The sequence below is a fragment of the Schistocerca piceifrons genome, chromosome 2 (genome assembly GCF_021461385.2).
Source record: "Schistocerca piceifrons isolate TAMUIC-IGC-003096 chromosome 2, iqSchPice1.1, whole genome shotgun sequence".
Taxonomy (NCBI): domain Eukaryota; kingdom Metazoa; phylum Arthropoda; class Insecta; order Orthoptera; family Acrididae; genus Schistocerca; species Schistocerca piceifrons.
This window is the reverse complement of record NC_060139.1, coordinates 4,101,970-4,117,979: the sequence shown is the minus strand read 5'-3', so window position 1 is coordinate 4,117,979 and position 16,010 is coordinate 4,101,970. Positions and strand designations below refer to the sequence as shown.

Below are 16,010 nucleotides of genomic sequence, written 5' to 3'. Positions count from 1 at the left end.
AAGGATAATTTCCGAAAACTCATCAACATTTTCAATATTCTTGATGTGCCAGTTGATTGATCAGTTGTCAAATGCTTCTCTCTCTCTCTCTCTCTCTCTCTCTCTGTCTCTCTCTCTCTCTCTCTCTCTCACACACACACACACACACACACACACACACACACACACACACACACACACACAATGTAAGGAGCCTTATCCTACTGACACTGGAAAAATTATGATAGTGAGATGCGATAACTGCATATTACATAAATAAACACTGTTTCTGTATATTTACTGTAACTACAGTATTTTCAGAAGAAGATGTTATTAGTTTTTTGGTTTGTCGAGGTTCAGAAATAATAAACACTTCTGATTCTGCTTATTGGCTTTATACACTAAATAAGACCACATACACATGAGATTTTATTATTGAAGCTCACATTTAAAGAGGAGTTGTCATATTTTCTTTGTCAGTAAGTAATAAACATCATGAAAGTGTAATCTGTAATTAAATATCTATAATGAATCTTCCTCATGTATGGTTAGTTTCCATCAATAAACATTCATATTTAATTGATTATGTGATTTTTTACATTTATACACAAATTGTTATACAACTTTGTTACTCGATAAAAATAGTTTTTGAAAATAGCAGAGCACTATGTATCTTTGGCATAGTATCACTGAACATGTGAAATAACAAAAGCATTCATTAAAGCTTTCCTCCATTCAGTATTTGTAAAATCAATTTTTCCATTGATATTTCAATCAGGTCACATTTCAGTTTTTAGTGTTTCCACTGCTGTGGAGAAGTGTCAGTACTGCAGCCATCAAAAAGTCCAGAAATGGTAACCAGATCACACAAGTCTTCCAGATTTGTGTGACTAATACAGGAACTTCCAAAACATCTCAATTACAGATTTATTTAATAAATAATAAGCTGGATACCAGCAATAGATTTTTCCCTCTCAAGCACCCGAGCTTGAGTGCATGTTATCATATGCCTGCAATAAAAAGGAAATTTTCATAATTAGAGAGAGAGAGAGAGAGAGAGAGTTAGTAAGAACTGAAATTCCCAGTTGGAAACAACACACACAGATGAAGATAAGCAAATCACTTACCTGCAAATGTAAGGTGGGTAGCCCAAAGTGTACTTAAACTGTCCTTCGTCTATCTCTAGTGTATACATGTACATACTGTGTGTGTGTGTGTGTGTGTGTGTGTGTGAGAGAGAGAGAGAGAGAGAGAGAGAGAGAGAGAGAGAGAGCAGGGTGGAGGGAGAGGGGGGGGGGAGGAGAGGGAGAAAATATAGAAAAAGAACTAAGTTCAATAGTTAGTGTGCTTACTGAATTGTAATTATGCCTACATCTCAGTCACTTGCAAAGAATAGTTATAAAGTCTTGTACAGAGAGTTGGGGAGTAATTATACTTTTCTTGGGAAGATCAAAAATAAAAGTTTTTACATATAAAAATGAAGTGCTCCCTTTAAGGAGCTTAATTTTTTTTGTTTATTCAGTAGTGTATTTACACACAAGGAAGGTAAATAGTTATTGTTATTAGAACTGATTTGCATCAGCATTATTTACTATAATAAAAAACGTTAAGATAGGATTTACTATTATTACAACAGAAAATGATTACACTTCTGTTAAAATTTATTAGTCTTAGGTTATTAAAAATAGAAGATTTTGAAGTGAAATAATGTCCAGTGGAAGAGAAAATTACAGTTTTCCTAAAGTATAATACTTGATCACAAAACATCTGATTAAAGAGTAGATATGAGTAAATGATTTTTTTTTTTTTCTCTTATTTTTCCTGGCCTTAATCCTGTATCTTCACAGGGTTGCTGTGTTAATTATTGGATTTGGCAATGTTAGTGGTAGACAGTGGCCAGAGATGGCCTTCCTTTGGCCACCCCTCGCCTATAAACCACAACCAGACTGGCCAGCACACTGGACCTCACTGTTAAACCAACGAGCAGATTTGATCTGGGGCTGGGGCTCCACCTCGAATCACAGAACCGTCACGCAAATGCACACAGCTGTCTGGGCGGGTTGTGTAAATAATTATTTATGGTACCAAATACTACTGAATTAAAATTAAGTATACACTTGCCTCTTGTGCCACCTGCCTCAACTGTGATTCCATTGATTTTCCAGTCTGCTGGACCATTTTGTAGAAATACCCTTCTGGATTCTGTAGAAGCTCATGAGGGTGTGCATATTCCTGAAAGAATCAGCAGAGCCACTGTTGATGACAGCACATTGCACCTCCTTTGAGTGACGTCACAGCAGGAAACAGGATTACATTTAATTTTGCTGTTTTATTTATTTTGCATTAATAAAGCTGTTACCAGCACGTACAATGCAATATTCTTACATTTATGTACTAAAATAATTTGAATGTATAGAAAGGTATTTATTTAGTATGTAAACATTTGCATGATGATCTTTTTAGCCATAAAGCTGGTGAAAAATAGTATCAAAGCAACTGCACTTGAGAACATGCCTCAGTAGTGAGCAAAGTGACTACAGCTCCACTTGGATAACTGTAGGCTATGTTTTAGTCTTTTTAGCATTGCAAACTAGTTATTTCCATACAAGAAGAGCTTACATAGGATTAAAATAAAAGGATTCAGAGCACAATAGGTCTGTACCTAGGCCCTTTAACGGTTACAACACTGTATTCATTTCCTGAGGTTCCAATGTTCTTATACCCAACCGAATGCATCATCCTCCTTTGATTCCAAGGTATATGAAGGTAATAATGAACAGCTTCGACTATTTTGTAGTGTGGATTGCATAGGAAAGTCTACTTTCTAGGTATTGACAGCAGGGATAGCAAAGTGATATATCCTGAAACTGCAGTGAAAGCAGCTGAGGAGCATTCAGGATGTCACTCCAGTTTCTTCTTATCTAGTGAAAGAGAGGTATACCATGACCTCATAGCAATGCTGGTCCAGTTAGTCTAGTGGCAAAGTTCACACCTGCAAACTGGGAGGTCGTGGATTTGAATCTCACTCAAACCACAGATTTTTCAGTCTTCATTTTAATCAAGCATTTACCTTTCAACCATTTGAGGAGTTGCCAGAAACTACAGGTGGTTAAGATTTCATGTTAAACTGTAGGCCCCCTTTACCTGGTCGGCAAGTTGCCGATGTGGTGTCCCATAGAAAGACTTTCACAAGATCACTGAGCCACATTAAATAAAAATAATAATAATGTTGATTTCATTATGAGTATAAAAAACAACAACCTGATTGGAGTCAGGAAATGAACACACCTAAGACAGTATCTTGCAGCACCTGATGAAGATGATTAGGCCAGCTGCAAATTATCATGCATAAGAACGTAATCAACAAGCTAATCATATTGTTTAATAAAATTATCAGCTGGAGACAGTGAATTTCTCCTTCAAAGACATTCAGGTGTCAGTGCTTGACATGCATACTCTGGGAGATAAAGAAGCTTTTATTAAGCTTTACAACTTGCAAATAAGTAATCAATTACGGATGAAGTACCTGATCAGGATTATGAATTAATGTAAGACTCAAAAGAGAATAAACATTTATATTTGTCAAATAACAGAAAGAATAATCATTCACTGTTGAATAAAAAAGTTCAGACCTTTCCACATTTTGTGCCTCCCACCTTATGCATCCCAAGTATGTGCAGCCAGTAACCTGACAATATCTACTCATCTTCCACTAGGTCATCAGATATGTTATTTCTTATCATCAGAAATCCCGCATATACATCCATTTTACCATCTTCCACCACTTCATTTGGTTTTAGTTCCACACAAACCAATTCATAATAGTTGACACTGCAGCCCCCGACCTCCATTCCTCCTTGTTCTTCCCTGTGCATGTTTTTCCATGCTCAAGTTTTAGATGGTTTGTTCATTAAGTCCCATGTCCCACAGCAATTAGATCTGACAATACACACTGGTTCTAGACTTTTCAGTTCAACACTTTGGGAATTTACCTCTGACCCGTGTTTACCTCTATATTCCTTTTCCTCTTGACCTGATTGTTAATGTAATTGCTGTACAGTGCAATATTCTTATGATGATGAAATAAAATAATTTAAATTCGGGTGGTGCAGTGGTTAGCAAAGTATGCTTGTATTCAGGAGGAGCAGAATCTTGTACAGTCATCTAGATTTTAGTGTTCCAAGTTTTTTTTCTAAATTAATTAAGACAAATGTCAGAATAGTCCCTTTGAAAAAATTAAAGCTGATCTCCAATCCCCTTCATGTATGACTGGAGCTTGTGCTCTATCTGATAAGACCTCATCACCCACAAAACATTAAATCTTAACCTTCCTTCCTTGTTTCAATAATATTATTGTCAATCTTCACTGTCTTTATTTCCGTATACTGACAGGGTGTATACATGGACAAGGAAAAAAAAATTCCCGGATTTTTCCCAGATTTCCCGGTTGAAAATGCACTTTCTCCTGGGTGAAAATATACTTTTTCCTGGGTGAAAATTCACTTTTACAGTGAGTAAAAGCATACCATCACTTAACACGGAAAAACTTATCAATTCTTTGAATGTTTATGGTTTTATACACCGACGTAGAATTTCCTGGCACTTTAGAAAACGAAACTAAGGGGGGAAAAACACGTTTTGGAAAGATCTTTGATGTGCAGCATATTTTCATGTTACAAAGGTATAAATTCGAATTCCACCAAACACCGCATGTTACTTTCTGAAGCATAGAAATCGAGATTGCGACGCGGTTTTGTAAGCCAGTCATAGCTCATGTCACGTGATCTCGCCAGCTGATGACAGCATAGGACACGTGATGTAGTCAGCCAATAGCAATATCACTCTGAAGTAGCGCAAAAACACAAATAAGAAAAGTTAACGTTTTAAATTAATACAAGAAAAACAAAGCTTTCACATATAATATTGGTCCCAAAGATTAATAAGTTGCAGGAGAATCTAAGCTTCCAAATATAATGATCTTTTTTGCATGTTTTACACTTTAAGATACATCACACAAATGTGCAAGTAAAATTTTTAATAACAACGTACATGTCTGATCTTCTGGGCTCGAAATTCTTCTAGATGGTCATCCTCAAAGAGTTGATTTTTAAATGTGAGTCAAATGCTCTGTGATTTAAGAAATTCATCGTACATTCTCGCACATAGTTCATCTTGCGTGAAAGGAAATTTTCTTTGAAAGTAACACTTTTCAAACCACCATTCGCAATATTTTCACGTGACCTGTTAGAAATTGGTTCGCTTCAGCAGTTGCAAGAGAGCACCTGATAACAGGCATCACTGCGCTTGCACTTCTACGATGATGCAGGAAGCCTGCATGTTCGTATGTGTAAAACATTAAAAGATCTTACATTATGTCATAAAAGAAACAAGGCATCACAGGATACTACAAGAACATCGGAATTTTGTGAACCATACTAAAATGCATAACTCGGCTTAAAGTGTACATTCGTATATCCAAATTTGGATGTAAATTTTCTTGGACTACCAGAACTGTATTATCTCATGTTTGGTTGTTTATAATGGCATAATGCCATACAAGCTAGAAGATGGAAAACGTGCACTTGAAATGCAGCAAACAGTTCAAACTAGCCAACCGTGTGAAATTAAACACCTCGTTTCAAATAAATTGACTGCCTCAGCACAAAAGACTAATAAAGGCCAAATCTCTTTAGCAAACCAACAAAAATAACTTCATTGTGCTGCAAGACGATTAATGCTTGACTGTCAGAAAGGTGGAAATAAAACCTGAAACTAATAACATATTTTACACTTCCGCAATTATGCGAGCGTATTTTAATTCATTTGATACATCCCGGCCACAGAAATCCACTTTGTTTTCATTTAATATGAGAGCAATACATGAAGAGGAAACAGCAAAATCAGTAAACGTAAACACAGGTCACGTGGAGACTCCTCACTACAACTCAGACTGCTCTGTGGATCAGTCCCGGATCTCCGATATTTCCGAACTGGGGCAATATGAGACAGTGGTGCCCAGCTACACGTCTGTAGCCATAAGTGGGAGAAAGTACTACTCATATACGACTCTACTGCGCATGCACAAGAGCCCACCCGCAACTGCTCAAATGAATGTAATGTAAACAGCTGTCACGTCACGCTCATCGGAGGTAATTTCTTGTTAGGAAGCATGGCATAGTCTTCCCAAAGCCGTTGACGCACTTCGTTGTTGGCGAACGCTTGTATGGTCACTGTGTTTTATTGTTGTATATGGCGTATTTCCTTTGCGACTTAAGTTTTATTTTCATTTTTTTTCCTCTCGTTCACGTTTTGTTGCTGCAGTATCATTCTGCAGAAGCGGGATGCAGTCATACCCTTTGTCAGAGTATTGGTTCTGACCAGTCAAAATCATAAAAATTTAACTGAAAACTAAAACAATGAAAAATTCCCGGAATTCCAAACATTCCTGGGTTTTTCCCAGTTTTCTCCCAGATGAAAAAATTCCCGGGTTTTTCCCGGATCTCCCAGGTCGTATACACCCTGACTGATTATACACTATTTTGGCCTTTCTGAGACTTGGCTTTTAACCTCTTGTCCAGCTACAAACTGAGAAGCACAGAAGAATCTTTGCACATTATCTTAATCTGTAGTGATAGCTTTCCTCTGATTGCATCTTGTTCTTAATCACTTTTTATGATTTTAATACTTAAAGCTGTTGATATGTAGTACTCGCTAACACTTCAAATGACAAATGCATATAATACACAAAACAAAGTGCTTCTTTAATGAAATTTATTATTCCCATTTTGCAATGAATATATGTAAAAACACTAACACAGAGTAAGCATAATGGTCTTGTGATACTACTCACCACCATGGTCCCAGAGTCCATGACAAGAACTTTATCTGAGTCCATGATTGTGTTCAGTCTGTGTGCAATTGTAAGCACAGTGCAGTCTTTGAACTTCTTACGTATCGTCTTCTGTATGAGACTATCAGTTCTAAAAAAATGAAGAATGTAATTATATATTTTATTATATCTTTAATTTTGCTTTAAGAGCTTGTGATCAAAATGATATTGATGCTAAGGATGTGAAACATGCTAGAGTATCAGTTGTAGGGTATCAGCTGGTGAAGTTCTGTATATAAATGAGTGATATATTTGGCAAATTTCATATAAAACATGAATAAAATAATAGATATCACTGGGTCTTCAGATGCCTGCAGAAAATTTTATGATATTCACTGCACATTTGAATATCACATGTAAATATTGTTCTTTTATTTTTAAGACACCATTTCTTAGTTCACACATTGTTTCCTGTGTATCACTACATGAAAGATAACTTTTGGGGTCAGACTAGTAGCTAAAAACTACACTATCACAAAAACAAACATTACATGCATTGTCTCTACATTATAGAAACAATATCATACATTAATGCCAATGTATTCTATGGACACTCAAATAATTTTAAATAAATGTATTTCTTGTAAGGAACATAGGTCTACTGATTTCAAGTATACTATCCAGCCAACTGCTTTATTTATTAATGTAATCCCTAGATCAACTCATCGTAAAGATGGCATGTTGAGTTGTAGACAGGCACAATGAAAAGACTGTTACACACTGAGCTTTTGGCCAAAGCCTTCTTCAGAAAAGAAAGAAAAAACACACACACATTCACACAAGCAAGAAGCACACCTCACCCACACATGACTGCCATCTCTGGACGCTTTGGTCACAGTGCAACTATCTTGTTGAATGAAAGCAGCAGTCCAGAGTGGGTTGGGGTAGAGAGAGGGATGGCAGGGTAAGTGAGCAGTGACTAGAAGGTGTCAGGGTGAGGTTGCCAGGAAAAGCCTCAGGACACTGTAGGGATGGGGTGGGATGGGGGGGGGGGGTGGAAGGAGAGTGGAAAAGGAGAGGAACAGAGAAGGGGAAAGGACCAGTGGATGTCTTGGCAGAGAGCAGCACACAATGAGGGTGGGGGATGTGAACTGGGAGGAGCTGATACGACAAAGGGAATGAAAACTGTTGGGAGAAGGTTTGGGGACAGTAGATTAGCATTGGGTGAGGCTGGGATCATTTCGGTAGTGGAGAATATGTTTTAAGGAAAACTCTCATCTACGTAGTTCACAAACGCTGATGGCGGAGGGGAGAATCCAGATGGCCCAGGCTGTGAAGGCAGCTATTCAAATCAGGCATGTTATGTTCAGCTTTATGTTGTGCCATTGGGTACTCCACTTTGCTGGTGGCCAAAATTCATCCTGGTGGACAGCTGGTTGGTGGTCATACCAGTATAAAAAGCTGTGCAATGATTGCACCAGAGCTTGTTTCCACATGTGGCTCAGTCTCTGTGGGGTAGGATAAGCCTTTGCCAGGACTTGAATAGGAGGAGCTGAGAGGGGAGGGGGTTGGGCAAGTCTTGCACCTGGGCCTTCAACAGCGATATGGTCCCCTGTGGTAAGAGGCTGGGATAGGGAGTGGCACAGAGATCACTTCTTTGTAGCTGGTTCCTGCAGATGGTGGGAGGATTGGGAGAGTGTGGGGATACGGCATGGGAACTCTGTTTACAGACTAGATCCAGGGAACACAGAAAGTCCTTTTCCACGGTTAAGGCGGAAGACAAGTCATTCGGTCGTCAGGGAGAGGATACATCATACGAGGTTTGACCTGGATGCCAACACTCGCTCCTTATATAGTTGCCATCTGTTTTTGTCTGCAGTTTTGTCACCTTGAGACTGCGAATGAGTAGACATGACCTTGGTTGCACATCAGCGAACTAATTTAAGCAAGATTACAGCAAAACAAGCTGATAAATTTGTGCGCCTTAACTGTGAAAAAGGAATTTCAGTGTTCAGCGATGCACATCGCACTGTTATCAACTTCTCCGACAAGGAAATTGATGACGCCACCATCTCAGTTCTCAGTAAGGGACTGAACTTTTCTCCAGCTCCACAAAAGCTTCCAGTGGCCGAAATTATCAGTGGAGTAGAACAAGCGGTTTGGCACCTTCCTGAAGAGGCAACAGATGAGGTAAGGCTTGCCACTAGTCGGATTTTAGCCACAGCCAAGCTTCCTAAGTCCAAAGTAAGCAGAGTAGAGAAACAGGCATTGAAATCGTTGCTGAAGGATGAAGAGTTAGTTGTGCTACCAGCCGACAAAGGGAATGCCACAGTTTTCCTCAATGCTACCGATTATCATAAGAAAGTGGCCCTACTATTGGAAGATACCATGTACCAGATTCTTAAACAGGATCCCACAGCAGCACTTAGCAGGAAGACAGGGGAGCTACTGAAGAACCCTGGCCTCCCAGAAGAACTAGTCAAGAACCTACAACCTAGAGCACCAAGGCCACCCCGGTTATGCGGTCTACCCAAGGTCCACAAGGATGGGGTCCCGTTGAGACCTATTGTTAATTCTGTTAGGTCTCCTACATATCGGTTGGCAAAATACTTAACCAAGTTATTAGCACCTATAGTCGGCAACTGTATCCTTCATATTAATAACTCAAAAATGTTTGTTGACATCATAAATCAGATGAGGATAGGTCCAACTGACATCATGATCAGCCTAAATGTGGTCTCTTTGTTTACAAAGGTACCGGTGGAAGATACGTTAAAACTGTTGGCTGCTCATTTCTCTCCTGAAATACTGAAGTTATTTCGACACACTTTTGACGACCACCTATTTTTTGTATGGTGGAAAATATTATGAAATGACTGACGGAACAGCCATGGGTTCGCCACTGTCACCAGCCACAGCTAACTTTTTCATGGAGGATTTAGAAGAACGATGGTTGAACAGTGCTCCCTTACATCCATCCTGCTTCTTCAGGTATGTTGACGATACATTTTTAATCTGGTTACATGGCAATGAAGCATTGCAGCAGTTTGTTGATCGTTTGAATGGTATACACCAGAACGTAAGATTTACAGTGGAGGTGGAGAAGGATCGGAAGTTACCCTTCTTAGATGTGTTCATGAAGCGAAAATCAGATGGATGTCTCGGACATTCTGTGTACAGAAAACTGACACATACAGATTTATATCCAAATGCACATAGTTTTCACCACTTCGCTCAGAAGAGAGCTATGCTGAATACCTTGGTACACATTTCAGACAAGTATCATCTCGGCTCTGAGATTAACCATCTGACAATGGTATTCAGAAAAAATGGATATTCTGATCATGATAGCTGACCTACTCTGATGAAGAAACCTAGGAAAGACGCTGTTCGAACAGATCAAGAGGGACAATACATCGCACGGCTACCATTCTGCGGTGCAACGATCAGCAAGATCGCTAGAGTCCTGAGCTGATAGGGAATCAAACCAGTCTTCCGGCCACCCAGGAAGATTAAGCAAATGTTGCAACCCGTGAAAGATAATCTTGGCCTGAGAATACCGGGAATTTACAGCATTCCTTGCGAGTGTGGCAAAAGTTATGTGGGCCAGTCTGTAAGAACTGTCGCCGATCGCTGTGTGGAACATCAGCGTCACCTGAAAAACAGGTGTCTAGAAAAATCAGTGGTGGCTGAGCACAGTTTGTTAAATAAACATAAGATTTTATTCGATCAAACAAGAATACTTGCTCACGCTTCAAACTGTTGGGACTCTGTCATCAGGGAAGCAGTTGAAATTAGACTATGTGAAAATAATTTCAACAGAGAGTCAAGATATGCACTCTGCAATGCATGGAAGCGCGCAGTTGATAAAGAAAGAGCGCAGAGGCAGACTTCTTACATTCCTCGCAGTTCTCCACCTGTTGTGATGGATAAAGCGCGTAAACAAAGTCTATGGACATAGAGGCCGCCACCTCCGTACAGGCCGTTTTCACCGTGACATCATCCAGCCGATGAGAAGCCGTCCACTGATTATAAAAGCGGAAGCCTCACCAGTCCACGACAGTCAGTTTTACCCCTGACGAAGATGACGGAGGTAGTCATCGAAAGCTCGGGATTTTATCCAAATTTGATGCGGTAAGTAAACCGAGAACTTTTTACGCAAGGACTCCATTGTTAAAGACTTTGTAGTCAGGTACCAATTCTGCTTGTTGAATGTTAAGTGGAAGGCCATCCACATATATAAGGAGCAGGAGTGGACCCAACATTGAACCCTGTGATACTCCCTTTGTGTTGTCTCCCCAGTCATTAAAATTTTTTATCTTTCTGATATTGTTTGAATTATTCAGCACAGCCATTGCATTCTGTTTTCAAGTATGATTCAAACCAGCTATGTGTGAAATATGGTGGTGTTACTGCTAGCTGCTTGGTACTACTAGTTGCTTAAAGTTTTGTGGAATGACCTTTTTAATATATTCTCCTGCTTCTTAAACTCACACAGTGATGCTGCTAAATTTAGAAAGTGGTTGTTAAAAGTACTTGCAACATGTGAATTATCAGTCACAACATTGTTATTTAGTTTAATTGTTATACCTTTTACACTGACTGGCTGACCTGTCATCCATTTGACAATATCCCTTACATTTTTAATTTTTTTATTTGCGTAGTTTACTTCTGTCAGGACATGCATACCTTTTGGACATTTTAATGACTTTGCTTAAAATGGAACAGTATTTTTTGTAGTGTGCTAGTAATGTTGGATCTTGACTTATCTTCCTGTATATAAATTTCTCTCTTCCTCTTCCATGAGATTTTAATTCCGTTAGTTATCCATGCTTACCCTTCTTTTAGTGGATCTTCTAGATAATTTATTTGGAAATCAACTTTCAAATTTGGTAGGGAATAAACTGAATTTGACCTTAGCATCTCTCTCTAAATTTACTGTTGTAACCTAATAATACATGAAACCCAATAAATGTAATACAAATATGGCTTTATTCAGAAACCTCCAAAAAAAGAAAAGAATCACATAGAAGGTGCAACATCAGCAATACACAGAACAACTGATGTGAGCGGTACAAACTAAAAGAACATAGTGAATGTGAGTCACTGCTGCTCCACGTGTATATAGGTGCGAGTCACCTGTAGATGGTATGACAGAGACAGTGCCGTGTGTAAGCTTCCTATAGGTAACCTCTAGTGGTTGGCCCACGCTGATTAAGTTGGCAATTGATGTAAGTATACATGCATGGTTGTGGACAATAGTGGCCAGTATCCACTTGGGCTGGTGACTAAACTTCCACGCCCAAACCAGCGATCCCAGCCTGAAATGGCCAGACGATATGGCAGTTGTAGTGCAGGCCACAGTAGATGGAAGAGTTTGCTTGGCTACCAACCATGGAGCCAGGCTCTGCTCCCCCATAAGTGTGAAGTGATGTTGTTGTTGTGGTCTTCAGTCCTGAGACTGCTTTGATGCACCTCTCTATGCTACTCTATCCTGTGCAAGCTTCTTCATCTCCAAGTACCTACTGCAGCCTACATCCTTCTGAATCTGCTTAGTATATTCATCTCTTGGTCCCCCTATACGATTTTTACCTGACACGTTACCCTCCATTACTGAATTGGTGATCCCTTGATGCCTCAGAATATGCCCTACCAACTGATCCCTTCTTCTAGTCAAGTTGTGCCATAAACTTCCCTTCTCCCCAATTCTATTCAATACCTCCCCATTAGTTATGTGATCTACCCATCTAATCTTCAGCATTCTTCTGTAGCACCACTTTTCAAAAGCATCTATTCTCTTCTTGTCCAAAATATTTATCGTCCACGTTTCACTTCCATACATGGCTACACTCCATACAAATACTTTCAGAAACGACTTCTTGACATTTAAATCTATACTCGATGTTAACAAATTTTTCTTCTTCTGAAACGCTTTCCTTGCCATTGCCAGTCTACATTTTATATCCTCTCTACTTCGACCATCATCAGTTATTTTGCTCCCCAAATAGCAAAACTCCTTTACTACTTTAAGTGTCTCATTTCCTAATCTAATTCCCTCAGCATCACCTGACTTAATTCGAGTACATTCCATTATCCTCGTTTTGCTTTTGTTGGTGTTCATCTTATATCCTCCTTTCAAGGCACTGTCCATTCCGTTCAACTGCTCTCCCAAGTCCTTTGCTGTCTCTCACAGAATTACAATGTCATCGGCAAACCTTAAAGTTTTTATTTCTTCTCCATGGATTTTAATACCTACTCCGAATTTTTCTTTTGTTTCCTTCACTGCTTGCTCAATATACAGATTGAATAACATTGGGGATAGGCTACAACCCTGTCTCACTCCCTTCCCAATCACTGCTTCCCTTTCATCTCCCTCGACTCTTATAACAGCCATCTGGTTTCTGTACAAATTATAAATGGCCTTTCGCTCCCTGTGTTTTACCCCTGCCACCTTCGGAATTTGAAAGAGGGTATTCCAGTCAACATTGTTAAAAGCTTTCTCTAAGTCTACAAATGCTAGAAATGTAGTTTTGTCTTTCCGTAGTCTATTTTCTAAGACAAATCATAGGGTCAGTATTGCCTCATGTGTTCCCATATTTCTACGGAATCCAAACTGATCTTCCCCTAGGTTGGCTTCTACTAGTTTTTCCATTCGTCTGTAAAGAATTCAGGTTAGTATTTTGCAGCTGTGATTTATTAAACTGATAGTTCGGTAATTTTCACATCTGTCAACACCTGCTTTCTTTGGGATTGGAATTATTATATTCTTCTTGAAGTCTGAAGGAATTTCGTCTGTCTCATACATCTTGCTCACCAGATGGTAGAGTTTTGTCAGGACTGGCTCTCCCAAGGCTGTCAGTTGTTCTAATGGAATGTTGTCTACTTCGGGGGCCTTGTTTCGACTCTTTCAGTGCTCTGTCAAACTCTTCACGCAGCATCATATCTCCCATTTCAACTTCATCTACATCTTCTTCCATTTCCATAATATTGTCCTCAAGTACCTCGCCCTTGTATAGACTACTCTATATACTCCTTCCACCTTTCTGCTTTCCCATCTTTGCTTAGAACTAGGTTTCCATCAGAGCTCTTGATATTCATGCAAGTGGTTCTCCTTTCTCCAAGGTCTCTTTAATTTTCCTGTAGGCAGTATCTATCTTACCCCTCGTGAGATAAGCCTCTACATCCTTAAATTTGTCCTCTAGCCATCCCTGCTTAGCCATTTTGCACTTCCTGTAGATATCATTTTTGAGACGTTTGTATTCCTTTTTGCCTGCTTCAATTACTGCATTTTTATATTTTCTCCTTTCATCAATTAAATTCAATATTTCTTCTGTTACCCAAGGATTTCTACTAGCCCTCGTCTTTTTGCCTACTTGATCCTCTGCTGCCTTCCCTGCTTCATCCCTCAGAGCTACCATTCTTCTTCTATGGTATTTCTTTCCCCCATTCTTGTCAATTGTTCCCTTATGCTTTCCCTGAAACTTTGTACAACCTCTGGTTTAGTCAGATTATCCAGGTCCCATCTCCTTAAATTCCCACCTTTTTGCAGTTTCTTCAGTTTTAATCTACAGGTCATAACCAATAGATTGTGGTCATAGTCCACATCTGCCCCTGGAAATGTCTTACAATTTTAAACCTGGTTCCTAAATCTCTGTCTTACCATTATATAATCAATCTGATACCTTTTAGTATCTCCAGGGTTCTTCCATGTATACAACCTTCTTTTATGATTCTTGAACCAAGTGTTAGCTATGATTAAGTTATGTTCTGCACAAAATTCTACCAGACGGCTTCCTCTTTCATTTCTTAGCCCCAAGTGATAGGTGCTCAGAGAACAGGAAAGGACATCATTCAGTGAAGAATACACAGCAATCTTTTTCAGTAGGGACTTGAACACCATTTGATTGAGGGTCGAATGATAGAGCCATAACATAACGAATGCAGTCATGGGAGCAAAACATATGAAAGGTGTGAGAAACCAAGTAGGGCCGATTGTCAGAGACCAAGATACAAAGTAAACCCTCAACAGAAAAAAACCTCCGAAACTTACGAATTGTAACCTCAGCCAACCTTGGTGCACACTGGAGAATGTAAGGAAACTGGAAAAATGCATCCACAATGAAGAGCCAATAGGAATTGAAGAAGGGACCCACAAGGTCTACATGAGTTCTACATGAGTGTGTTCCCATGGCTGGTGTGGAGTGGGCTAGGGGGACAGAGATGTCCTGGGAACTGCCTGTTGTCAGGCACTTTGTTTACAAGCTGCAACAATATAGACAATTCTGCCATCAATCACTGGCCAAAAAACATGTCTCCTAGCTAAAAGGTTAGTGCATGAAACTCCCCAATGGAGATGTGGCCTGGCATACGGTGAAGCCCGTCCCGTGGGTCCTTGAACACCAAAAAGTCGAAAAAACTGAGATTTCATGAGGTTACACCATAAACCTACAAACTGTAAGACAGAAAACAAAGTGCGCAAATTTTTCAAGTGATGGGCTGAGGAGGAGCCCGTGACAACAATATCATCCAGATAATTAATGCAATCCAGATCGGGAATAGTCAATTGTTCTAAAAATTGTTGGAAAATAGCAGGGGTGCTAGCCACACCTAAAGGAAGGTGCAAATGTTGGTAGAGATCAAAAAGAGTATTCAAAACCAGAACTCACTGATACTCTTCATCCACAGGAACCTGAAGATACGCTTCAGACAAATCAGTTTTAGAAAATTACCAGCCACCCAATATTTTTGCCAACAGTTCCTCCTGGTGTGGGACAGGATATATATCCACAATTGACTGTGCATTGACAGAGTGTTGAATTCACCATAGAGGTGAAAATTCCCCAATGGCTTCCAAATTACAACCAGTGGAGATGACCATTCACCAGCCATAACAGGTTCCTGAGCCATGGATTTCAAAGAAATATGAGGAGGAAAAGTCGTAGCACATCCTATACCTTCTGAAAACAAGTCTGAAAACTTCTCAGGCAGTGTTTCCAATTGAGAATATGGTACTTGATTGGACACAAGGTGAACTGCATCGGTGATAGAAAATTCAAATATCTGAAATGTGTGCATCCCGAACAAGTTTTCAACAGTGGCATAAGCAACCACCAAAACTGTAATGGAATGAACCACTGATTTGCAAGAGGCATATGCTGTAATTTTCCCGACAGCACAAGGTTCTGCTTGTTATATCTGACCA

The 16,010-nt window shown here is 39.5% G+C and overlaps 1 protein-coding gene across 4 annotated transcripts in view; it reads right to left on the bottom strand.

The window, feature by feature from the left end:
• Positions 1 to 366: 366 nt before the first annotated feature.
• LOC124774888 (ATP-binding cassette sub-family C member 4-like) overlaps positions 367 to 16,010 on the bottom strand; it is a 365,241-nt gene continuing 349,597 nt past the window's right edge. For all 4 annotated transcript variants that reach the window (XM_047249542.1, XM_047249543.1, XM_047249544.1 and 1 more), the window contains 3 exons: positions 6,830 to 6,959; positions 2,101 to 2,211; positions 367 to 989 (listed from right to left, as the gene is read on the bottom strand). In XM_047249542.1, the coding sequence (XP_047105498.1) occupies positions 954 to 989; positions 2,101 to 2,211; positions 6,830 to 6,959 (277 nt within the window). In that variant the 3' untranslated portion in view covers positions 367 to 953. The remainder of the gene's footprint in view (positions 990 to 2,100; positions 2,212 to 6,829; positions 6,960 to 16,010) is intronic.